Here is a 27,072-nt window from a genome sequence, read left to right as displayed (position 1 = left end):
TGAAAGGTCATTACTCATGATTTGATGATGTCACCAGTTTGCATAGTAGTGCTGTAATGGAAGTTCAGAGGTGGAAGCGGTGTGTTGTTTTCGTTATTTATAAAATACAGTTGTTTAAAAGGTTCGATTCCAAGCACCGCTCCTTTCTAAGTAAGGTAATTATTCGTTATTGAAACATTACAGCTTTTATTGAATTGGGTAAAAATGGTACATTACAGTTGTGAATAACTCAGTTACTGTGTTACCAGGAACTGAACCTGAGCAAGTGAGAGTGACTGTGTACGCTGTGGGGAGGCTGGTATATGCTTGGGTAATAACCAAAAAGCCAAAAATTGTGTGTGTGTGTGTGTGTGTATGTGTGTGTGTATATATATATATATATAATATATATATATATATATATATATATATATATATATATATAACCAGACTTTGTTTGGTGACTATCTTGAGCCACCGTTAAGACGAATGCCATCAGATACATTTGCTGAATAACAGGCCTAAGGATTTCATTTACAATGCTGTGTTTTAAATGTTTTCAGCTATGAGTGCCTGTTTTAATTCTAACGATCACTAATTATTAATCTGTTGCTACTTAATACTATACTACAGCAAGCACTTGTGCGTACCGCATATTGACAAGGTGTGTCAAAACACTGGTGCGCAGGTTCCGTTTTGTGCAGAGTAATGAGCTGAATATGAGGTTTCCAGTTGTTTACATGTTGTGTTTTAATTTGAGTCATGAGGGAAGCAAAGACACGAATCTTTATTTTTTACTTATTTTTGACATTTGTGTTGTGTGTAAATAGGTATATATATATATATATATAATATTACATGCAGCGATCAAGATAAACGACCAATTAGTGCTTTATGTATTACATTTTCTAAAAGCATTGTCTAAAATAATTAGTTTCAATGTAATTAACTTTTTCCGAATAGATTATCAGAATTCAGTTATTTCTAAACGTTTTGCGTTCAGTCAAACATTAACTACAATTATTATGGAAACACCCTTAATATAATTAATGGTGGTTTAATTCACAATTCTAAGTAAGTATTAAAAATTATTAACAAAAGCACGCTTGTTGCAGTGTTGGATGCAAACTTTATATTTAATGGAGGATTTATCGGTCTCAACTGCTGATGTAGCTTACATCGTGGTGCTGTTGATGAAGAAAGTTAAAACACTCTGCAAGTGGATGGAAACTAATTTAGTACAATACCGATGACAATAGAAATGCCTGCACGGCTAATCATGGAGCTATTTCTGAGTAGCCAGACAACCTTGAAAAGACTGATAGGCGAGCACCACAGTTGGAAGTGATGCATACTGTACTTGGGACAACATACAGTAATGTACTTGATGATTTTGATTATATATATATATATATATATATATATATATATATATATATATATATATATATATATATACACTACCGTTCAAAAGTTTGGGGTCACTTAGAAATGTCCTTGTTTTCGAAAGAAAAGCACATTTTTTGTCCATTAAAATAACATCAAATTGATCAGAAATACAGTGTAGACATTGTTAATGTTGTAAATGACTATTGTAGCTGGAAACGGCTGATTTGTAATGGAATATCTACATAGGCGTACAGAGGTCCATTATCAGCAACCATCAGTCCTGTGTTGCAATGACATGTGTTTGCTAATCCAAGTTTATCATTTTAAAAGGCTAATTGATCATTAGAAAACCCTTTTTGCAATTATGTTAGCACAGCTGAAAACTGTTGTGCTGATTAAAGAAGCAATAAAACTGTCCTTCTTTACACTAGTTGAGTATCTGGAGCATCAGCAATTGTGGGTTCGATTACAGGCTCAAAATGGCCAGAAACAAAGAACTTTCTTCTGAAACTCGTCAGTCTATTCTTGTTCTGAGAAATGAAGGCTATTCCATGCGAGAAATTGCCAAGAAACTGAAGATGTCGTACAACGCTATGTACTACTCCCTTCACAGAACAGTGCAAACTGGCTGTAACCAGAATAGAAAGAGGAGTGGGAGGCCCCGGTGCACAACTGAGCAAAAGGACAAATACATTAGAGTGTCTAGTTTGAGAAACAGACGCCTCACAGGTCCTCAACTGGCAGCTTCATTAAATAGTACCCGCAAAACACCAGTCTCAACGTCAACAGTGAAGAGGCAACTCCGGGATGCTGGCCTTCTAGGCAGAGTTGCAAAGAAAAAGCCATCTCTCAGACTGGCCAATAAAAAGAAGAGATTAAGATGGTCAAAAGAACACAGACACTGGACAGAGGAAGATTGGAAAAAAGTGTTATGGACAGATGAATCCAAGTTTGAGGTGTTCGGATCACAAAGAAGAACATTCGTGAGATGCAGACCAAATGAAAAGATGCTGGAGGAGTGCTTGACGCCATCTGTCAAGCATGGTGGAGGCAATGTGATGGTCTGGGGGTGCTTTGGTGGTGGTAAAGTGGGAGATTTGTACAGCGTAAAAGGGATCTTGAAGAAGGAAGGCTATCACTCCATTTTGCAACGCCATGCCATACCCTGTGGACGGCGCTTGATTGGAGCCAATTTCCTCCTACAACAGGACAATGACCCAAAGCACAGCTCCAAACTATGCAAGAACTATTTAGGGAAGAAGCAGTCAGCTGGTATTCTGTCTATAATGGAGTGGCCAGCACAGTCACTGGATCTCAACCCTATTGAGCTGTTGTGGGAGCAGCTTGACCGTAAGGTACGTAAGAAGTGCCCATCAAGCCAATCCAACTTGTGGGAGGTGCTTCAGGAAGCATGGGGTGAAATCTTTTCAGGTTACCTCAACAAATTGACAACTAGAATGCCAAAGGTCTGCAAGGCTGTAATTGCTGCAAATGGAGGATTCTTTGACGAAAGCAAAGTTTGACGGACACAATTCTTATTTCAATTAAAAATCATTATTTCCAACCTTGTCAATGACTATATTTCCTATTCATTTTGCTATATTTCCTATTCAAACTCATTTCATGTATGTTTTCATGGAAAACAAGGAAATTTCTAAGTGACCCCAAACTTTTGAACGGTAGTGTGTGTGTATATATATATATATATATATATATATATATATATATATATATATATATATAATATATTAGGGCTGTCAAGCGATTAAAAAAATTATTCTTAGTTAATCTCGGTTTTAATCGCATATTAAATTGTTACAATTACTACATCTGTTGAATTTAAATTTGTTTTATTACTGATGCTATTGTTTTTATTATCCTTAACTGTAAATAAAATTGTTTAAAATGTATTTATTTATGTATTTAAGTATTTATTTAACCAGGAAATTTACCCATTGAGACCACCACCAAAATGTACTAGGGGCAATAATTTAGAAATTACAAATACAACCAATACAATAAAATGTGCGGTTCAAGCTTGATCAGCAGCATAGAGATCAAAAAACATAAACATAGGATATCTATTTTTAAATGTGATTGTGAACTGAAATAAATTTAGTTTTTTTAAATTAAAATTATAAATACGTAGCTATAGTAAGCACTTCTAGGAAATGAACTGTTAATTGTGAAGAGCACATACAAAAAAGAAAACTGTCATCATATCCAAAAACTGCAAACTAACAATTGTTAGGCTTTACATACTACGCGCAAAAAACAAAAAGAGCAACGCAGCCCAACTCATTTATTATCGTGATCATACTTGGCTTGATATGGGCTTGCAGCGATCCCGCATTTCTGTCGAAACTGGTGGGTTTAATTTGTTGTTGTTATTGTCTGTAGCAAAAGAGCTGCTAGTGTATTTTGAGAGATGAAGGCGTGTTCAGCACGCAGCAGACTAGATGTACTCGTGTTTGATACTTTTGCAAAAGTATTCAGACCCCTGACCAATTCTCTCATATTACTGAATTACAAATGGTACATTGAGATTTCGTTCTGTTTGATATTTTATTTTAAAACACTGAAACTCAAAATCAATTATTGTAAGGTGACATTGGTTTTATGTTGGGAAGTATTTTTAAGAAAAATAAAAAACTGAATATCTTGCTAGCATAAGTATTCAACCCCTGTGCTGTGGAAGCTCCCAGTTTACACCGATGAAAGAAATTGCCCTAACGAGGACACAATTACCTTACCATTGGCCTCCACCTATGAACCATTAAAGTTGCTGTCACATTTTCTGGATAAAAACCCCACTGTTGAAGGATCATTGGTCAGGCTGTGAATCTGAAGGAAAATGAAGACCAAAGAGCATTCTACAGAAGTTAGATATAAAGTAATACAAATGCATAGATTAGGGAAAGGGTACAAAATAATTTCCAAGTGTTTGGATATCCCAGTGAGCACAGTTGGATCAATAATCAGGAAGTGGAAGCTGCATCACACCACCCAGGCACTGCCAAGAAAAGGCTGTCCCTCAAAACTCAGCGCTCAAACAAGAAGGAGACTTGTGAGAGAAGCCACAGAGAGGCCAACAATCACTTTGAAGGAGCTACAGAGTTCAGTGGCTGGGAGTGGAATAATGATGCACCAGTCAGCCATATCAAGAGCTCTGCATAACACTGGCCTGTATGGGAGGGTGGCAAGAAAGAAGCCGTTACTCAAAAAGTACCATCTGAAAGCACCTCTGGAGTTTGCCAGAAAGCATGAGAGTGACTCAGCTGCGATGTGGGAAAAGGTTTTGTGGTCAGATGAGACCAAGATAGAGCTTTTTGGCCAAAACTCAAAGCGCTATGTGTGGCGCAAACCTAACACTGCCCATGCCTCAAGACACACCATCCCTACAGTGAAGTATGGTGGTGGCAGCATCATGCTGTGGGGATGCTTCTCATCAGCAGGGACTGGGCATCTTGTTAAAATTGAAGGAAGAATGGATGGAGCAAAATACAGGGAAATACTGCAAGAGGACCTGCTTCAGTCCGCTAAAAAACTGAAGCTTGGGAGGAAATTCACCTTTCAGCAGGACAATGATCCCAAGCACAAGGCCAAAGCAACATTGCAGTGGCTCAAGAACAAAAAGGTGAATGTCCTACAGTGGCCCAGTCAAAGTCCTGATCTCAATCCCATTGAGAATCTGTGGCACTATTTGAAAATTGCGGTCCACAAGCGTCGTCCAACCAACCTGAACAACCTGGAGCATATCTGCCAAGAAGAATGGGCCAAAATCACTCCGACACTGTGTGCAAAGCTGGTACATACTTACCCCAAAAGACTTAAAGCTGTTATTGCAGCGAAAGGTGGCTCTACCAAATATTAATGTGTGGGGGTTGAATACTTATACAAGCAAGATATTTCAGTTTTTTATTTTTCTTAAATATTTCCCAACATAAAACCAATGTCACCTTACAATAATTGATTTTGAGTTTCAGTGTTTTAAAATATCAAACAGAACGAAATTTCAATGTACCATTTGTAATTCAGTAATATGAGAGAATTGGTCAGGGGTCTGAATACTTTTGCAAGGCACTGTGTGTGTGTGTCTGTGTGTATATAGATATAGATATAGATAGATATAGATAGATATATATTGTAACAGCAGCAGGAATGTGAGACAGCAGGGAGGGGGTTAAAACCTCCCTGCGAGAGAGTGCACCTTTTTGTTTGATTGTTTTGCTTTTGTTTAATTTAATTGTTTAATTGTTTTATTATTTAATTATCCCCTGCACCTGGGTAGTAATTAAGAATGGGAACCAGGTGCAGGGTATTTAAGAGGAATAGTCAGTTTACTCGGGGCTGCTGAGGAGAAGGAGGCAGAAAGGAGTGCTCTGTTTCCAAGCAGTCGAGTAAGTGTATTGAGAGAGAGGTTGTGTTTATTGCAGGTAAACGGCTTAGTTGTCCTGCGTGTCAGTTTAGGTTCCTGCGTGGTTAGTCAGTGCTCATTTAGAGCTAGGTGTTTATTTTGTGTTTTTGTTTTGTTTGTGTGTTTATATTAAATTCAGCGCAACCGCGCTTGAAAAATCAATTTCTGTGTGTTGGGTCTAATTTTAAAGGGGCAACGAACCCGTGAATAGCGCAATCTTTTACAATATATATATATATATATATATATATATATATATATTAGAAAGTCTACACCCCTTTTAAAAACTTTCACCTTTTGTTGCCTTACAGCCTGGAATTAAAATAGTGGTTTTTTTTTTTTTCATTTATCTACACATCCTACCCCACAACTTCCAAGTGAAAAAAAATATTCTAGAAATTTGTAGAATATTTAAAAAAAAAAAAACAAAAAAAAAAAAAAAACTGAAATAGTTTGGTTGGATAAGTGTCCACCTCCCTTGTAATAGCAATCCTAAATTAGCTCAGGTGTAACCAATCACCTTCAAAATCACACATCAAGTTAAGTGGCCTCCACCTGTGTTAAATTTTAGTTAATTAACATGATTTCAGGATAAATTCAGCAGTTCCTGTAGGTCCCCTATGCTGGGTAGTGCATTTCAAAGCAAAGACTCAACCATGAGCACCAAGGCGCTTTCAAAAGAACTCCAGGACATAGTTGTTGAAAGGTACAGATCAGGGAATGGGTATAAAAAAATATCAAAGGCCTTGAATATCCCTTGGAGCATGGTCAAGACGATTATTAAGAAGTGGAAGGTGTATGGCACCACCAAGACCCTGTCTAGATCAGGCCGTCCCTCCATACTGGATGACCGAGCAAGAAGGAGACTGATCAGAGAGGCTACCAAGAGGCCAATGGCAACTTTGCAAGAGCTACAGGCTTTTATGGCCAAGACTGGGCAAAATGTGCATGTGACAACAATATCCCAAGCACTCCACAAATCTGGCCTGTATGGTAGGGTGGCAAGAAGGAAGCCATTACTCAAGAAAGCCCACCTTGAATCCCATTTTAAGTATGCAAAAAAACACTCGGGAGATTCTGTAGCCATGTGGCAAAAAGTTTTGTGGTCTGACGAAACTAAAATGAAACTTTTTGGCCTAAATGCAGTGTTATGTTTGGCACAAACCCAACACCGCGCATCACCCAAAGAACACCATCCCTACTGTGAAGCATGGTGGTGGCAGCATCATGTTATGGGGATGTTTTTCATCGGCAGGGACTGGGGCATTTGTCAGGATAGAAGGGAAAATGAATGGAGCGAAGTACAGAGAAGTCCTTGAGGAAAACCTGCTGCCCTCTGCAAGAAAGCTGAAACTGGGACGGAAGTTCGCCATTCAGCATGACAACAACCCAAAGCACACAGCCAAAGCTACACTGGAGTGGCTAAGGAACAAAAAGGTAAATGTCCCTGAGTGGCCCAGTCAGAGCCCCGACCTAAATCCAGTTGGAAATTTGTGGCATGACTTGAAGATTGTTGTCCATCAAGCTCTGTCAAGTTCCTTGGGGAGCGTTGAACAGTTTTGTAAAGAAGAATGGTCAAATATTGCCAAAACTAGGTGTGCAAAGTTGGTAGAGACCTATCCCAACAGACTCACAGCTGTAATTGCTGCCAAAGGTGCTTTCACCAAGTATTAACTCAGGGGGGTGGAGATTTATCCAATTATGATCTTTCAGTTTTATATTTTTAATATATAATTTTTCTCAATAAAAACTTTTCCTCTTAACACTGTGGAGTATGGTGTGTAGGTACAGTAGGTGGGGGGGGGAAAATCCTAATTTAAATGCATGAAACTGAGGCACTGACAACAAAATGTGAAAAAAGTTCAAGGGGGTGTAGACTTTCTATAGGCACTGTATATAATATAAGAAAGAAAAGGTTTTTTAAAACATGTACACAAAGTTTAAAAGATTAAAAAAATCTTATTTTCAAGACGTTTTAGCTGTTTTAAAAGTAAACACAGTGCAGTATACTTCTTGTTATTCAAGAATTGAACAACAACAAGTATACTGCACTGTCTTTACTTTTGTGAAAAGACCTTAAGTTTAATGTACCTGGCATGTATGATGAGGCAGAATCTGCAAGTTGAAGCCACATTTTCCCAAGTTATCTGGTAATTTTGCGAAAGTTTGGGCAATCGCTGTGCTGACAGAAATAGTATCTGCAGAAGGTATGAACATGACATCAGCAGAAAACAAGCCAGGTTTATTCACCTTGAAATCATAAAAAGAAAATAATTGACAGAACTGGACGGTGCAGGCCATCAGGAGACGCATCGGAAATCACACTTTTTTTTTCCATCAATGCGTTCCATAAGTTTGCCAACTAAAGCATCACCATTTTCTGTCAAATATTTACGATTTAAGATTGTCGGCATTAGGCAGTGTTTTAGCTGATGGACATTACTGTCGCATGAAGTCGCCAATATACATCTCTCTGCAATAAACAGTGGCTGTCCAGCAAAGGACAGAGCTCTGTCTAACTCATTAACACAGTTGTTATGCGCTCTCTTTTATTGAAGCACATGTAAAAGCAGGATAAATGGATTGCTTGTCTCTCAGTTCACTTTCTTGTTTTAGTTTAATGTGTCGCTTATTTTTCAGTATGTTCTTTTATTGTCGGCACAAACATGTACCTCAATGCAGCAGTATTTGCAGTGCTATGCGTCCTCTGCCTCATCTGACCCACTTTCTACTATTTTTGCTTTTTGTATACTTTGAAACATACATTTTCTTTTGAATATTCCTAAACTGATATGTTTTCTCCCCATTCCTCATCCAGTAAAAATATATTTTCATGGAAGTAGTTCAGTTTAGTTTTTGATCAAGCTAGTAGTTACTGCACCCAGCAACTGCCACAATAATCAGACAGATTGACCAACAGAATCAGGTGATAATGTGTTTGTGAACAGAGAACCAATATGCGATGTTTGTAAGTTATTTGATCCTCTGACGTCTAAACGTACCTGCTGTATCATGCTGCTTATTACAATGTCGGAGTCAAAATAAAACAGCATTTTAATCAAAATATTGTGTATTTCTTAGAAAATAGTACAGTGAAAATATTGAATAGACAAAAAATCGAGCATAAATCGGTAAAAACCGACGTTTAGTTAAAAAAAAAAAAAAAACAGTAATTTTTTCCGTAAATAAATGCATAACGCTATGAATACTTTAAATTAGGGCTATCACTTGGTTAATTTATGGGCATTAGTTGATTAATAGGTAGATTAATCTGCACATTTTTAATAAATGTAATGCTATTATAGCGGCTGTACTGCATAGTAAATTCTCAATGGGAATTTGGTTATTATTATTATCACAAAACAACCGTTCTTTTAGGCCACTGTTAGTCATATTCTTGAAAACACAAGACAGATGAGCTGCGTTTCCATTGTCTTAATTTACCATTACAGCTACATACTTGTACTTCTGCTTTTTTCATTCTGAATCTAGAGGTACCCAAAAACACTGGCTATTGACAAGTGATTGCTTAACATGCTTTCGTAGTCAGAAATCTGAATGGCAGTTCTTGCTTGCCAAGGTAAACAGAATCAATCAAGCGTTTTAAGAATCCCAACTTTCTCAGAAAAATTGTTATTGAAAATTGGTTCGTAACCAAATCGACTACGATGTCTGTGTCTGACTTTTTTTTTTTTTAATTTGTAAAAATCAATTTTAAATATCACTTCAAAGTTCTCAATATAATTCTCAATAACAGTCTCTATATAATATAACCATAATGTGTGAAATTCAGCTATTCTTATACCGTGCAGCCTAGCATATTTGTCCCGCCTCTGCTCACTAATGATTGGACAGCTGCAAAACCAGGGCAGATCTTTGACTCTCCCATTGGTTAAACCTACTCAAGACCTTCAAGTGTTTGTCCCGCCTCTGCTCATTTATGATTGACCTGCCACGGACAAAATGTAGATCTTCTAATATTTTTAATTCTGCACGATTTAAATTATATATTAAAAAAATAAAAAATAAAAAATAAAAAAAAATCTTTGATCAATTGTTTAGTTGATTAATCGGTCCGGTTTAATTTGTTAATCCGACCAGCCCTACTTTAAACCCACCCTAACTATTGAGTGGCAGAACATTCTACATTTCTATTGGAGACTCTGCTTGCGAGATTTAAAACGAGATTACAATTAGGAAAGGAGACCTGTTTGCAGGATTTAAAGCTATGTCACAGCTCGATAGTGAGAATTTAAAACAGAATTGCTCATTGTGGCAAAATGATTTACATAAATGACTCGAATATCGTTAAATAAGCACTGAAAAATGAAATTAATACAAAATGAAAAGTGAAGCCCTGAATATATCTTAAACACCCCTAGTTTGATAGGTGTTAACTCAACACAGGGCAATGACCCTAACAAAAAGGTCAATATCATTTGAATTGGAGGTCACAAGCTTAAATGTTGTTTGTTTGGGTGATTCCTTAGTTACTTTTACAAAATACATTATTTCTGTATGCTGTACAATTGTATTGTGGATTCAAGCTGTGGTGATAACGCACCTGTTTTTTTAATGTGTAAGCAAATTAGCTGATTTTTCAACAATGGAAAAAAAAGAAATCTGGTAATGCACACAATAATAATATAAAGACTAAAATTATAAAGACTAAAAATTAGAAATAGTCAACTCTCGTTAATGCGAATTTCAAGGCACCAGCAAAAAGTCTTAAATAATTATTATTAGGAGTCTAAAGCCAAATGCATACTGTCAGGTTTTATTTAAATTACATTAAAAGCCCCCATAAAGCACTAAAATATAGTACAGAGGCACTAATCTGGATGCAAGTTAATACATTTCCCAACATCCTTTGCACTTGTTTACTGTTATTCACATTTCTCTTCCCTGGGAGGGCTCCAAAACTATTTGTACTAACAGGAAATTTGTGTTAAGTGAGTTTGGTTTATAAGTAATTTACAATTGTGAGGGTCTGGAACCAACTCCCTAGTAATGTTGTTGAAGCTAACACCCTGGGATCCTTCAAGAAGCTGCTTGATGAGATTCTGGGATCAATAAGCTACTAACAACCAAACGAGCAAGATGGGCCGAATGGCCTCCTCGTTTGTAAACCTTTCTTGTGTTCTTAATAAGTGACTGCTAAATTTGTCAGAGATCTTGTAGAAAATTAGTGTAATCTGAATGTGTTAATGAGAATTGACTGTACTTTATTTTGTTTAAGTGTTAAGTGTGTTGCACTGCACCTGGACATTGTTTAGACATTTATTTTACTTTTCACAGTTTGATCCTCATTGTTTCTATTTTAATTTTAGGTAAAGAGGAACAAGACCCACAATTCTATGAAACTGTCCCTACCAGCAAGTGTGTTGTGTTTGATGCCTTGCATTTAAATGTGGCACTATGCCAGCAGCTACTGTAGATCATAACCAAAGAATTTGCGAGGTCTGGGCTTGCAACCTAGAGGAAGAGCTGAAGAGAATCCGCCAAGTTATTCATAAATATAACTATGTTGCAATGGTAAGTTCAGAAGTTGTTTTTGATTACTGTATGTTATGCAGGATAACCCTTGGAGCATCAGCTTCATTGAATGTGAAGCGCTTTGGGATGCCTTGGCATGAAAGGCGCTATACAAAATAAATTTGATTGATTGATCACTATACATATGTAGTATTAATCAAGGGTGATTGATTAATACTAGATTTTTTTAAAAGCTTGGTACTGTACAATGCAGATAACCGATACATTGTTTGCCAATATACATGCTTAGTAAGCCAGCATCTTTTGTTTGTCAAGTATTTATATATACATAATGGACCTGTATAAGTTCCTGAATTTAGTAATGTAGCATTTGCAATTTTTTTTTTTACTCTCCAATAGTGAAACCTCCAAAAATGGTAACAATACAAACCGTGTACCTTTTAAATATATAATGTACAGTTCAGGATGGAGAGGAGCATTGCACACAATGTAAGGTTATGAAGCATCAAATGCCTACTATATAGTATGACATGTAAGAATACAGCAGCTTATCTCAGAAGAGATTGGTTTTGGAGTCAATACAGAATTAAAGTACTGGAGTTGTTGATGAATGAAAACTGTTTATAAAAATGACAACTTGCATATTTTTTTTTTTAATGCTACTTTTCCTAAAGTTGAAAAAAACTAATTAGTAAAAATATTTTCACTTCCTTTATTAATAGTTTGCTAGACTTTATTTTCCCTTTGACTGAGCTGAAGCCAACGTATACAGCCAACACACTATAAATTCACTTCCTTTAAAGGACTTCATTTCTATACCTTCCTGAGGCTTTTCAAAAGGTAATTTATCAGCTTTTCAAGGGTGATTTGATTAACACTAGATATTAAAAGCTTGGTACTGTACAATGCAGATAACTGATACATTGTTTGCCAATATACATCCCGAGTAAGCCAGCACCATTTCAGTTTGTCAGGTATTTATATATACATAATGGACCTGTGTAAGTTCCTGAATTTAGTAAAGCAGCATTTGATATTTTTTTTACTCCCAATAGTGAAACCTCCAAAAATGGTAACAATACAAACCCTGTACCTTTTAAGTATATAATGTACAGTTCAAGATAAAAAGGAGCTTTGCAGACAATGTGGATTTAAAAAAAAAATGTTTGGATAGTCTTGGCTTAAGTGTACCGGTACAGTACATGTATTATTGCACTTCAGAAAAGCCCTCCTTTCCCAGAAGCATTTGACTAAATGTCACCCAGGCCAAATACACATTTCAGTACACTAAATAACATATCAAGGCCGTCATTTCTTTGGTTTGGGCTATTTAAAATAGGCTAAATAATGTTATTGACTTGTTACTATATAAATTTAATGTATATTCCTATTTGTTTAGCGCTGAAATATGTCCCAATAAAAATGTGTTACAAAGTAAACCATTGCACAACCTGTTTTGAGGGTTACCTTTAAATCAGTCCCCAGAGTTTATAGGGAAATTTAGTAGTAGTAATTTAGTAGTTCTGCTATAGCAGTGTTTAGGAAATCTGCTGGGCACATTTTTGTTTTTCTTAGGGGGGGGGGGGGGGGTGATTCGTGGATTTACAGGCTTGTTATGTGGTGTAAAAAAGGCTTCAATATTAATCAGCAGAGGCTGAAACCGAAGACTATCTGGTTTTCCTCTTGTGCTTGTGAAGTTTTTTGAAGTAATCATTCTCTGCATTACAGTTGTCTCCTAATGATGAACCAAGAAAATTAGAATATATCACTATGCCAAAAGTATTGTGGGACTCTGTCCTACAAAAAAATGACAGCGCAGTGTTACCCAAAAATGTATTTTCTAGAAATAAAAACAAATGAGGTTGGGGCATTGTTGGCCATTTTGACCCCAATTGAATGTTATGTTCACATTTACAGCTAATATCGTAGGCTAAAACTGAGTGTTGTATTTGTTATCCAGTTTACCCCAAGTAATGGGCTTCAGCAGTGGTGACTGGCAAGGTTTTGAAAGAAACATAGTTTCAATTGAAGATACATTTGCAAAAGTAAACTACTTTTTTCTTTTTCTAAATAAATAATAAATAAATAAAAAAAAAAAATTTTTAAAAAAGACATTCAATGTGATAACTGTCTTGACAGTCAGAAAATAATCTATATGGGGTGACAGGTCTATTCAATAATTCTCTTGTGGAGTGGCCAAATATCCATTGTACATACCTGTAAAAGCACCAACACAAAAACAGATGACGTCTTAACACTGAAGAAGGCATTCACCAAAATATTTGTCTACATCACTAAGGGCACTATTTTTAAGCAAATGTAAAGAAAAAAAAGTGAAATAATAAAAAAAAAAACATATAGTATAAAAGTAGGACGTGACTACTAACCATATTAAACTGCACCTTTCTGCAGCCAAGTTGTATCTGACAGTTTGCTACACTTGCAGTTGTTTCATTCTCCTCAGATAACTTCCATTTGTTCTTGTGCTTGATTCAAAATAGGGCCCTTAATTTCTTGTACAGTAGTTAAACCTCAGAATACCAGTAGTATTCCAAGCAGTCCCCTTAAAAAATAAACAAAGAAGAATAAACAAGATACATTTTTTTTATGAACAGAAAATACCTGACTACATCTGCAGGAAGGTTGTACAGTAGCTGTTCCTGTAGCAGCCTACGCAGGTAATTAATTGTTTCTTTTTCTAGCATACTGTCTGAAGCACTGTTCATCAATAAGACCCTTAGTCTTGTTCCTGTAAACTTGCATTTCTTCATGTTCTTTTCTGATGAATTCTCTAATAAATGAAACTTAATCCCAATTAAAATAAAAAAAAAAACCAGTAGTGTCTATATGTTTTTATTATTGGCGGTAGCCAGCAACAGTGTGAAAATAGTGTCAGTCAAATGCAGTTTTAAATTGACAAAATAAACAAGAAGATAAGACTGCAGAAATTAATAACACGTTCTCATAAAGCACATATTTCAATAATGCTTTAACAGTACCCTGTGCCTTGTATTTGTCCTATTTGTAAATGTGTACATTTGTGTCAAAGCAATGACCCTGGCATCAAAGTGTTTTTTTTTTGTTTTTTTTTTATAAGCCTGATGACTGGCTTGAAAAACTTCATTTTGGTAAATTGCTGGTAACAATATGTTCATGTTGTAGATGGTTATTTTCTATAGCATTCCACTTGAAACTTGGCAAGGCAACCTTGTTTTAGCATTGAATAAATTACTGAAGAAGCGTATTTTAGAACTAGACAAGCTGTTTTTTCCAAAGACCAATTGTTTCAGATATAATGGTACAGAAGGACTGGAGGCAAATATCATACCACTATTTGCTTTAAAAGGCATATTGTCAGCTAGTAGTTACATTTTATCTGATGCAGTGTGTGGTAATTGCAGTTTATTTCCACCAAAAAAGAGTTATCTTGTCAATTTCTTTTATCTCTGATTCATTTAATTTCTGTGTTTGTGTTTTTTTCCTTTCTCTCTCTTTGAATGAAACCAACAATAGGCTTTTTTTCATCACCATAAATAAAAATAAGTACTGGGCTAGGCATTTTCTCCACTGTGAAGTGTCATTATTTTCTAACCTTGACATAATAAAATGTTATTGTTGGGGCCTGCAGATACACCAGAGCTGTTATCTAAATCTAAGTTTTTTGTATCCGTTAGTAAAAAGTGGAGCAAAGGTTACAGCCCCATTGTCTTCAAATCTGGGGTACAGTTGTCTTCTATGATAAATCTGGCCACTTGGTATTTTCAAGGCTGGCATTAGCACAGTTTTTTCAGAAAGGAGCAATGGGCTGGAGAGCTCATTATTATTATTATTATTATTATTATTATTATTATTATTATTATTTTATTTCTTAGCAGACGCCCTTATCCAGGGCGACTTACAATTGTTACAAGATATCACATTATTTTTTATATACAATTACCCATTTATACAGTTGGGTTTTTACTGGAGCAATCTAGGTAAAGTACCTTGCTCAAGGGTACAGCAGCAGTGTCCCCCGCTGGGGATTGAACCCATGACCCTCCAGTCAAGAGTCCAGAGCCCTAACCACTACTCCACACTGCTACCCTATTTTAAGAGGCATGCAATATGAAAATCAGTATATTTTAGGTGTAAAAGGTAAATATAAATTGGGTGTGGTAGCATAAGCAGCATAATCAAAAATTCACACTTCTTTGATTTCGGGGTTTGTAAGTAGTCAGAAAATATTTTATATCCATTTTAAGATTGTAATTGGTTGTTTTTTCCCCCTAACAATTTTGAAGTGGAAATTATTTAAGAATATCACCCATTATACCATTATACTTTTTTTTATTATTATTTTATTCCTAGAGCACTGGTTATCTGATTGTGTGTTTTTTAACAATATCAGTATCTGGACATACAGGAAAGGCGATACCTGTCTGACTATCTGTACATAAACTATGTACTGTATATTACACTTACATTTGTACATGTATCTGGATAACCCCTTATGTTAACTTGGTTGCTAAAGTCTTATACAAGTTATTCAGAGTGTCTGAATGTAGGTGTATATATGTAAACATAGTTGATGTTCTGTAGGTCATGGTGCGCTAGTTTTTCATAATACTGATGGATCTAATTGCAACTGTGTTGGGAACTACCATATGTTACTGACAGTCTACAACAAAAAAACAGATGGGAACAATGTGAAAAGTGCTCTGTTCAGTTCTGGTGGGCCAAGTGCTTGCTGGTAGTGTAGGAGCAAGCACTGACAGCTTGTGAAAAATATGCTCCCCTCTTCATTGAGCAGTGATTGCTGCAGAGCACAGCACATTTTTAGGTTGGTGAAAACCATGTGACCACCATATAGAACAGTCGGTGATTTATCAGTCTGTAGCAAAAATGCTTTACTCATTTTGTAATCTTGAATAACAAATACATTTAAATATATTTATATATTTCTTTGTAGGACACAGAGTTTCCAGGTGTAGTAGCAAGGCCAATCGGAGAATTCAGAAGCAATGCTGACTACCAGTACCAATTACTGCGGTGTAATGTAGATTTGTTAAAGATAATCCAACTAGGCCTGACTTTCATGAACGAACAGGGTGAATACCCACCTGGCACTTCAACATGGCAGTTAAATTTTAAATTTAACCTCACGTAAGCACACAAGCTTTCTTTCTATTTTGCAGTTTGAGCATGGCAGCTTGGGGTTGTAATGCCATTGAGTCAGGGGTGGGTAGAGTTTGTAAAATAATGTAATGGGGTATGTGGATCGCTTAGCTATGTATTTTGCTATGTGTGCTGGAATGTTATCTATTGCATGTATGTATATAATATATATTACAGTGCCTTGCAAAAGTATTCAGACCCCTGACCAATTCTCTCATATTACTGAATTACAAATGGTACATTGAAATTTCGTTCTGTTTGATATTTTATTTTAAAACACTGAAACTCAATTATTGTAAGGTGACATTGGTTTTATGTTGGGAAATATTTTTAAGAAAAATAAAAAACTGAAATATCTTGCTAGCATAAGTATTCAACCCCTGTGCTGTGGAAGCTCCCAGTTTACACCGATGAAAGAAATTGCCCTAACGAGGACACAATTACCTTACCATTGGTCTCCACTTGTGAACCATTAACCCTTTGCGGTCCATTGTCGGACCTGGTCCGACATTGCAATTATTCCTATCCGGTCCGTTGTCGGACCCTGTCCGACATCATCAAAAAAACGCAAAAAATGGGTTTCTAGTCGTTTTTTTCTCCAGAAAAAGCAGAGAACCATTCAGTGGCCGAGTGGGAGCGACAAGAGCCGAGACAAGCCGATTTAAAAAAAAAAAAAAAAAAAACATATCTCATGAATAGTCATACTTGCCCCTGGTATCCCATATGGGAGGTCATAAGGAAACAAGCTGGCTGTTACTGTATCAGCGCACAGAGACTGTCACGGACATTTGCAGAGCTTTTTTGAGATGTTATAGTAATAAAATAATGACTTGGATTGACTTATTGAGGAATTTGGTGATAAAACGAGTGATCAGGAGATGGATGATTGATCGTTATGTACGACTATTATTATTATTATTATTATTATTATTATTTATTTCTTAGCATATGTGAAAGCGATAGCGAACGAAAGGGTGGGGCGGGGCTGGAGATGCCTAGTGAGTGCTTTGTTGATATGCAGGGCCTTTTAAACCCGTTTGACTGGGGGGGGGGAAATAAATACTTTTAAACAGCGCGTCTAAAATGAACTGTGCGTGTGAAAATAAATTGGACCTGAGGCGCCTGACGCGCACTTAATAAATGGACTGCAATGGGTTAAAGTTGCTGTCACATTTTCTGGATAAAAACCCCACTGTTGAAGGATCATTGATCAGGCTGTGAATCTGAAGGAACCAAAGAGCAGAAAAAAACAACATATGAATCCAAATGAACATATATTTATACTAAAGTAATACAAAAATGACTACAAAAGATTTAGAAGTGAGTAGTTTTTCGAGATTTACGATTATACTGTAAATCACTTTCACGAATCGGCCCCCAAATGTAGTCTCCCATCATGTTCTCGTTATACTGTCCTTGGTAGCGGCGTTCAAAGTCTAGTATATCCTGGTGGAAGCGCTCGCCTTGCTCCTCCGAGTACGCTCCCATGTTCTCCTTGAATTTATCAAGATGAGCATCAAGGATATGGACTTTGAGGGACATCCTACAGCCCATTGTGCCGTAGTTCTTCACCAGAGTCTCAACCAGCTCCACATAGTTTTCGGCCTTGTGATTGCCCAGGAAGCCCCGAACCACTGCGACAAAGCTGTTCCAAGCCGCTTTCTCCTTACTAGTGAGCTTCTTGGGGAATTCATTGCACTCCAGGATCTTCTTTATCTGTGGTCCGACGAAGACACCGGCTTTGACCTTTGCCTCAGACAGCTTAGGGAAGAAGTCTTGAAGGTACTTGAAGGCTGCTGACTCCTTATCTAGAGCTCTTACAAATTGTTTCATAAGGCCCAATTTGATGTGCAGTGGTGGCATCAGCACCTTCCGGGGGTCCACCGGTGGCTCCCACTTGACGTTGTTCCTCCCCACAGAGAACTCGGTCCACTGTGGCCAGTCCCGCCTGTGGTAGTGCGCCTTGGTGTCCCTGCTGTCAAAAAGGCAAAGATAGCAGGGAAACTTGGTAAAACCGCCTTGGAGACCCATCAGGAATGCCACCATTTTGAAGTCTCCTATGACCTTGATGCCATCTCAGAAAAATCCACTTAGGCAACTGGAACTAAACTGAACTGGTGGGGAATAATAGCCATTTTCTATACTTTTGAGGCATAAGCAATTAGGAAATAACACTTACTACCCAGGAACCAAAAAAAAAAAAAAAAATTGTTACACGGTGGAATCTGTGGCACTATTTGAAAATTGTGGTCCACAAGTGCTGTCCAACCAACCTGAACCACCTGGAGCAAATCTGCCAAGAAGAATGGGCCAAAATCACTCCGACACTGTACTTACCCCAAAAGACTTAAAGCTGTTATGGCAGCAAAAGGTGGCTTAAAAATATTTCCCAACATAAAACCAATGTCACCTTACAATAATTGATTTTGAGTTTCAGTGTTTTAAAATATCAAACAGAACGAAATTTCAATGTACCATTTCTAGTTCAGTAATATGAGAGAATTGGTCAGGGGTCTGAATACTTTTGCAAGGCACTATGTGTGTGTGTATATATATGTATATATATGTGTGTGTGTATGTATGTATGTATGTATGTGTGTGTATAATATATATATATATTATATATATATATATATATATATATATATATATATATATATATATATATATAATTTTTTTTTTTTTAATCCTGCCTTTTTTGAGATGGGATGTAGAGGATAAATCCTGGTTTTGTCCCACTGTAGAAAGGTCATTTTGTAAGGTGTTACAGTAGTCCATTGGCTCACTTCTTTTATATCCTTGGAGGAGAATGTGTTCTATACATACCAATTCTTGTGTGCATAACAGATTGCAAGTCTCTGCTCATTGATACATTTAACCAGTTTTACTTCTCACATTTTCCAGCATTTCTAAATACTGATGAAAACATCTGTTAATGTAAAACTATGTTAAATTTTTTTTTTGGTTTATTTTTTTACTTGTAAACAGTGGGTCAAAATCAGGATCATAGGCACCTATCCTTTTAATTTTATTATAGGGATAGTTAGACCAAGGTAGAGCTTGGCAACAGATCCTGTAGCTCAGGGGTCTTCAGTCCTGGTCCTGGTCCTGGTCCAGGAGAGCCCCAGTCCTGCAGGTTTTATAGGTTTTACATATCAGTGGCTCATGATCTGGAACATGTTATTCTGGACTAATTAAGCCAGTAATTGGTTCAATTAAGTAACCCTGTAGCTCTCCAGGACCAGGGTTGGGGACCCCTGCTGTAGCTGATTTTTCTTCAGGTTTAATTACCCAGTCACTCTTGAGAGACCAGGAGGATTAGGTGCTCTGTTTAAAAATAAATGTTAGATGAAATATTCTCCTTGCATATTAAACTGATTACTGTAACTTGACATACACTGGGTTTTCTGAGATCATGTCTCGCTAAAACGATTAACTTTTCTTGTGTTTAGAGAGGACATGTATGCACAGGACTCCATAGAACTACTAGCAACATCTGGTATCCAGTTTAAAAAACACGAGGAAGAGGGGATTGAAACATTCTACTTTGCAGAACTGCTTATGACCTCTGGTGTGGTACTGTGTGAAGGGGTCAAATGGCTGTCTTTCCATAGGTAGGTTTATTTCCTCATGTTACTTCTCCTCACATGCTGTTTTGAGATGAAGCAGGGGGACACCTACAGACAACTGGCAGTTCTTGATGTTTCATGAACCACTGTAGTGATGTAATAATTTCTTTCTAGTTCACATTCTCACCCCTTTTGACAAGCTAAATACCCCTTAAAAAAAACTTAATATGGATGGCATTAGCACATGCAATTTAGCATCAAAATCTTGGGATAAAAAAAAGTTAGCTGTCCATCTGACTTCACATACCAGTCACACTTGCATTTTTACTTGTGTCTAGAGAATGGCTTATCTAATTGTGGTAACACTTAGTAAGGGTTCTGTATTATTTAATGGCTTATTTGTATGTAATTGCAGTGGCTATGACTTTGGATACCTAATCAAAATCCTAACAAATTCAAACTTGCCAGAAGAAGAATTGGATTTTTTCGAGATCCTCCGTTTGTTCTTTCCTGTCATATATGACGTGAAGTACCTGATGAAGAGCTGCAAAAACCTCAAGGTGTGTGGCTTTCACTTGATCATTGATAGGTTTTTTGTTTTGTGAAATGTACCACATTGAAGAATTTTGCTTGTTTTTCAAAACTGCGCTGTACTTGCAGGAATTTAAATTCTAATGAAAATAAATGCAAGAGATTCCACTTATCATATACTACCAATTATAAAGACCTCAATGTGAAGAAGTGATATAACTAGGCTTGCTACTATTCAATTTATTTGCAAAATCGACGATTTAACACCTTTGTGGTCCATTTTATTCAGCGCGTGTCAGGCATGACAGGTCCGATTTATTTTCACACGCACAGTTTATTTTAGACGCACTGTTTTAAAAGTATTTTTTTTCACAGTAAAACAGGTTTAAAAGGCACTGCATATCAACAGGACACTCAGTACTGCATCTCCAGCACCGCCCCACCCCTCGTTCGCTATATTTTTCAAATAACTCGTAATGATAGTTCATACCGATAAATCATCTCTTAATCTCTCGTTTTATCACCAAACTCCTCAATAATGCGATCCAAGTCGTTATTTTATTACTATAACATCTCAAAAAGCTCTGCAAATGTCTGTGATATTCTCTGAGCGCTGGATGCGGAAGCAGCTATCTTGTTTGTGTATGTCCGTGTTATCTATGTGGTGTTGGGTCTATCAGTAATCATGAGATACGCCCCCTTTTTTTTCGGCTCCTATCGGTCTCACTCGGCCATTGAATGGTTTTCTCGGCTTTTTCCAGAGGAAAAACGACTAGAGACCTGTTTTTTGCGTCTCTTTGATGTCGGACAGGGTCCAACATTGGACCGGAAAGGGAAAATTGCGATGTCGGACCAGGTCCAGGTTTATTTTAGAAAGAATTAAGTTTTTTTTCGATCTTTATTTTTCAGTTCAAGCAGAGAATGGGTGAAATCGAGTTTTATGCTTTAAAAAAAAAAAAAGAGATTTTTTATGTCATTGAGAAAAGTCTCATTTAGCTAACCCCCCTTTTATCATTCAACATGCAACGAAATCATGGTTAACAACATTCTAATTTAAATAACATTTGGTCATAGTGGAGCTATTCCTGTAAAGAAAGATCCTACACAAAATTGTCTCAAATAAACCGTAGAAAACGCAGGGTATATAAGTGTATTACATAAATGTATTGCATAAATGTACGAGTAAAAATATGTACAGAACAAACATTAGATAGCTAAACAGAACTAACTTGCACTTATTCGGAGTCTGAGCTCCGCCCCTCTCCTGCTTCAGCACAGCTGGACTCGGTCACAGGAAGGCAAGGCAGACAGACCCATTTCGTCCTGCCGTGAAGACTTCAGCCGTCAGGGTTTTCAGGGTATTGTGCACAGTACTCAAGTGTTTTCCTCTTGCTCCCCATTTTCAAATCAAACTAGTAACTGTCACCGTATACTTATAGCAAAAGCTTACCTACACCTTAAACTCATACCTAAAACCGCCGCCTGCAGTCATTATGACGGTTACATTTTAAACAACATAAATATTAAAATGAAAGACAAAAGATTGGATACAACTCCAAAAGTTTTATTCAAGCATATCGTATCAAACATCTGCACAGCCGAAACGCCGTATTTAAATGAACAATTAAACGTAAAGGGGTTTGTTTTCTAACTTGCCACAATATAATGCACTACTTCAAAAAATGTAAAACTATCATAAAAATAAACATTTCAAAAGAAACTAGTTTGTAAACAGGTATATGTACATACAAAACTGTAAAAACGAGTCGTTTTTTAATTTGAAAAAAAGTAACATACGTTTTCTCTCGCGTGTGTCACTCGGTGCAGTACAGAATCCAGGTTGAGCTGCTGCAGCCTGCAGCTTTGCAGTTTTCTGATCGAAATGTTTCTGCCGAAGCGCTGTGGCTAGCTTCAAGATGAAATCTCTCCTCCTGATATTTTCCCCGGTGCATTCCTTGTACAAAACAAAAGAACTGATGGCTGCCAGGTCAAGTAGAGATAACAGGCTTGTATATAAAAATAAAATAGAATATTGTAGGATATATTCAAAATAAAAACATGTATTGTAAAAGGCAGTCAAAATGACTGCTCTGGCGGTTCTAGGCAGGCAGGATTATAACTTTTCTTTTTGCGATCCTGCCTTTCAAACGCCGTTAGGGTATTTAGGACATGTATTTAGGAAAAGTCAAGAACGGACAACCGCATATCTTTCACTCACGCAGAGTAATTTTAAATTAGAAAAGTTAAAACCGTCAAAATGACTGCTGTGGCGGTTTAGTGTCAAAGTAGGCGTTTGGAATGACAGGCGCTGTAGCTGACAAATGAGAGAGCAATGAGACCATTCTAGCGCTGCTTCAGTCAACAAGATCTGTCAGAACAGGATGAAATGTCTGACTGTGAAACTACAGTAGCCTATTAAGGGACCACTGAGATGACTGACAGCGACCCCCAGCTATTCAGAGCAGAATGGAGACGGGACAGACAGCAAGTATAACAACTACACAAACTGGAGATTATTTCTAAATGATTATTCTTGGTAAGAAAATAAAAAATAGCAAGTTGTTTTCCCAACGTTTATCCTATATAAATTTATTTGTCAAATTTTGTGGGAATTCGACATTTTTAACGAGCTTTACCGATTTTAAATGGAAAAGTAGCAAGCCTAGATATAACCAATACCTATTTGTATATTTGGCCTTATGCCACATCTTGTGATGAAGTGTTGCTCTGTTGTATTTGATAGGGTGGCTTACAAGAAGTAGCTGAACAGCTAGAATTGGAGAGAATAGGGCCACAGCACCAGGCTGGCTCAGACTCTCTACTGACAGGCATGGCCTTCTTTAAAATGAGAGAGGTATGTGAAACATTCTCAGTTCTTCAGTCTGGTACTTGTAACTTTTTAAATACATTTGAATAAGCAACTTTATCATGAATTAGAAATAATCAGCAAAATGAATTATGATCAAGCATTACACATGTTGTGATATAACCTTTCTATTAAAACACCAGATGGCACATGGAGACGTGAACACCTTCTCTGCCCAATTATTTGGGGATTTTCAGTATTTTACTGTCCAAAAAAATAAAATATATTTTGTATGTAGACTTCTGCTACAGAAAAGTTGCTAACCATTTTTTATTTGTATTTATTTTCTCTCCCAAGATGTTCTTTGAGGATCATATTGATGATGCCAAATACTGTGGTCACTTGTATGGCCTTGGTTCTGGTTCACCCTATGTTCAAAACGGCACAGGCAATGCTTATGAGGAAGAAGCCAACAAACCACAATCATGACATGAAGCAGCTGAACTTTGGGCCTGTTTTTCTTTTTTTCTTTTTTAATCTCTGCCTGAGAGACTTTTGTTTTTGTCATTACTTGTTTTCTTTCCCTTGTCTTTGTTTGAATGGCATGCACAAAGTCTTGTTGCAGATTCTAGCTTTAGTACTGGAAACAATTTAGATTAAAATTTTACTTCGTTTTAAAAGACCAAACAAAAAGAAACTCTGACAGAGACAAGGCAAAGTTTACTGAAGTAATTTCATATCTCTTCCGTGTAAGCAAATGGATTGGCTGATTATTCATGTGTAGCGCTTAAGTGGGATTTTTAGTGATTCAGAAATGTGGACCATGGAAATTTTGCACTTTAGAGATCGATCCAGATTCTCAGTTTTATCAAAAGTTTTGGCTGTTTCTTGTTCTTATAAGATACATTGTGCACCATTTTTGCTTGTTGCCTTCCACCATATTCACAGTACATTTATTTATTTATTTATTTTTATTTATTTATTTATTTTCTTTTAGGAAGGGGGAAAAAACTTCTAAAGCTTTTAGATAACCTTATCTTGCACAGTTCAGCCTTAAACAAAGTAAATATGCTACTTTGTCTCCTGCTGTTTTTGTACATTGCACTGTCACATTAAGGTGTTGATTGTAAACGCTTAACACTCCTAAAATACCCAGTCACTTAAACAGGTGTAGTGATTCTAGGTAATACCGTGACATGAGTGGTTGATTTTTGATGCCCCGTCCCTTCCCCTGCACACTAACACATTTATTATTTCATACCTTACATGGTTTACCCCAGATTTTACCGTTTGTATTGGTTTTGCACTGATTTTACCAGTTAAATTTGCTACCGTAAAAACACTATTGCACAAGGAGATTTCAAGATTCATATCAAAAACTAAAAGTAATAAAAAAATTGGCTTCTAAATTTGGTAGTGTTTTACTAAAAAAAGTTTTTATTAATTTAGAAAACAGTACTTCTTATTAGATCTTAACCAACTTGAGCATGACATTGCCTGGGGATTTATTATTATTATTATTATTATTATTATTATTATTATTATTAATAATTTATTTTTGTAATACTGGTTTAATGCAGCACAGTTCACTGTGCAATGTTTTTTTTTTTTTTTGTTTTTTTTTTAATTATTATTACATATTTTTGTATTGCTATGCAGTGTATTTATTTTGCCTAATACTATTGCATGTTTGGAGGGCAATTGTACAGGAGAGCTATATTATTAAATTGCAAATGCTTGCCTAAAAATGTGGATTTGAATGAATGCATTTAAAACCTCCCAGGAAATTTCAGATTGATTGGGATAAACCTGAAAAACTCTTCAGATTGTATGAAGTCTTTGTTTTTGCTTGAAATTACATCTTAGTAATTTGATGATTCCTTTTAAAAACATTAACAAAAAAAACAAATTATGCAAAATAAAAGGGGTGTTTGTTTTTAAAGCTTTTGTAAATAAAAGCTTCAGAATTCTTTTTTTTATTATTATTTCACATTTTATTTAACCAAGATCACATCATCGTATCAGTTCCAAGATGGTACCGGAAGAGCAACAGCTTTTTTAAACTGGTGAACTCTTTTCTTGCTGTCAAGCCAATCACTTTTACACCCTACAAACTCGTTGGGCATCTGACCAGTAAGTTCCTGTAATGCAGCGAGGTGATGCAAGTAGTGTGCCATATGGGTCCCCCCAAGGCAAGATCAGCAATTCGATTCAAGATTCAAACCAGGGAACTCATCTGGCACTCTCTACAGTAGTGCTATACAAGGGGGGCCAGTAGGGGTCTCAGGAAAGGCATATTATACAGGTTACCCTATGCGCATGCACACAGCAGATCAGATAATATTACATTGGCAGTAATAATAAAAGCAATTACAATTTGCAAGCAGTGAATCATATTATATATTTGTACTGGAGCTGCTCTGAATTATTCTAGGAAAGGGATCCTGGTAACTAAAAGATTTTACCAAGGTGTATGAAGTTTTAAAAAAGTTGGATTGAGTAACCTTGTGGACAAGATCCAGTTTACATCTTTCCCATTCCCTTTGGAAAGCCACTGGTTCATAAAGAATGGAATACAAATGTATAAAGAACATCCTGTCTCTAGGGAGGCTGTTTCCTGGAGCATTACTGCCAATCTCCATAGTAAAGAACAATGAATAGGCATGTAGTTTGCTTAACTTTTGCATAATTCTTTTGATGTAAAAACAAAGGTGAATATTCCATAGTTTTCCATGAGAATATACTTCTAAAGTTTCTGTTGAGTTAACCGCTTAAGACAAAGCAGAATAAATCTGCAAACATATGTACAATAGAGTCCCAAAGTTACAAACAAATTGGCAATAGGGTGTTCATAAGACTGAGATTTGGATTAATGCTGTACTGCATTCATAGACGTTCCACATCTTTACCATTAGGAATAATAAAAGAAAAAAACAAAGTTGTTTAACTGGTAAAACAGCTTTGTTTTTTTGTCTTTTTCATCACATTAATAGTTCTAATTTTGAATTTGCAGCCATGCCTGTAATTGACATACTTGATTTTTTGGTGGAAGAACATCTTCACAAGAAAAGTTACAAAAAAAAGTCCAAGCCCTAAAAAATGGGTTTAATAAAAAAGAAGCAGTTGATTTTTCTCTAGACCCACACACATACATGCTGCAGTGGCAAAAAAGAGGTTGCATTTAATCTCCAAATTAAATAATAAAATAATACATCTCTTTATCATGCTAAAAGCATGAATATGTCAAACATGCCACACCAACATTTTTTCACCTATTTCAAATGTCATTTTAGGGAGTGGTCAGAAATAAAGGAAGGTTCATACAGCACATGTAGCAAACCCCCCTTGAGACCTGACGAAAACTAGACTGCCCCCTCCCCCCCCATATCTATGACCACAACCACAACAACATCCTTAACACTAGAACCGCTGAGATTTCGGACTACATACAACCGCTCCATCCGCAAAATGTGCAGCTCCATTTTAAAACGGCTTCAATATGAAAATGAAAAAAAAACAATCGGATGCAACTTAATATTTTTATTTATGAACATCATACATAACATTTTCAGAGCAGAAACACTTTTTACGTTGAAAATTAAACTTTTTTTTTTTCAAAAAGCACATACATGAAAAACTAATAAAATAAACTTTACGCAATAAACTTCTGTGTAAACAGGTGTAGAAAGCTGTATGCACATATAAAATTATAAAACATAAATAACTAG

The 27,072-nt window shown here is 36.4% G+C and overlaps 1 protein-coding gene across 7 annotated transcripts; it reads left to right on the top strand.

Annotated features, from left to right (window-relative positions):
- The first annotated feature begins 22 nt into the window (after positions 1-22).
- LOC117420744 (CCR4-NOT transcription complex subunit 7-like) lies at positions 23-25,316 on the top strand. Of its 7 annotated transcripts, none has more exons than XM_034034327.3 (7): positions 30-155; positions 11,116-11,320; positions 16,233-16,426; positions 19,891-20,052; positions 20,423-20,567; positions 23,282-23,392; positions 23,702-25,316. In XM_034034327.3, the coding sequence occupies exons 2-7, from the start codon at positions 11,204-11,206 to the stop codon at positions 23,831-23,833; spliced, it is 861 nt and encodes a 286-aa protein (XP_033890218.1). In that variant the 5' UTR covers positions 30-155; positions 11,116-11,203; the 3' UTR covers positions 23,834-25,316. The 7 variants fall into 7 exon arrangements, with proteins under 7 accessions (XP_058882947.1, XP_033890218.1, XP_033890221.1 ...); XM_034034328.3 differs by having other exon boundaries at positions 47-150; XM_034034331.3 differs by lacking the exon at positions 30-155 and adding an exon at positions 13,897-13,959 and having other exon boundaries at positions 11,121-11,320.
- The last annotated feature ends 1,756 nt before the right edge of the window (positions 25,317-27,072 follow it).

Source organism: Acipenser ruthenus, chromosome 1, assembly GCF_902713425.1.
Source record: "Acipenser ruthenus chromosome 1, fAciRut3.2 maternal haplotype, whole genome shotgun sequence".
NCBI classification, from domain to species: Eukaryota; Metazoa; Chordata; class Actinopteri; order Acipenseriformes; family Acipenseridae; genus Acipenser; species Acipenser ruthenus.
This window is presented reverse-complemented; position numbering and strand designations above follow the sequence as displayed.

Excerpts from the sequence above, each read along its gene's own strand:
- LOC117420744 (XM_034034327.3), top strand. The coding sequence starts at position 11,204 with ATGCCAGCAGCTACTGTAGATCATAACCAAAGAATTTGCGAGGTCTGG. Across the intron at positions 16,427-19,890 it reads AATTTTAAATTTAACCTCAC|AGAGGACATGTATGCACAGG; the intron begins GTAAGCACACAA and ends TCTTGTGTTTAG. Across the intron at positions 20,053-20,422 it reads AAATGGCTGTCTTTCCATAG|TGGCTATGACTTTGGATACC; the intron begins GTAGGTTTATTT and ends ATGTAATTGCAG.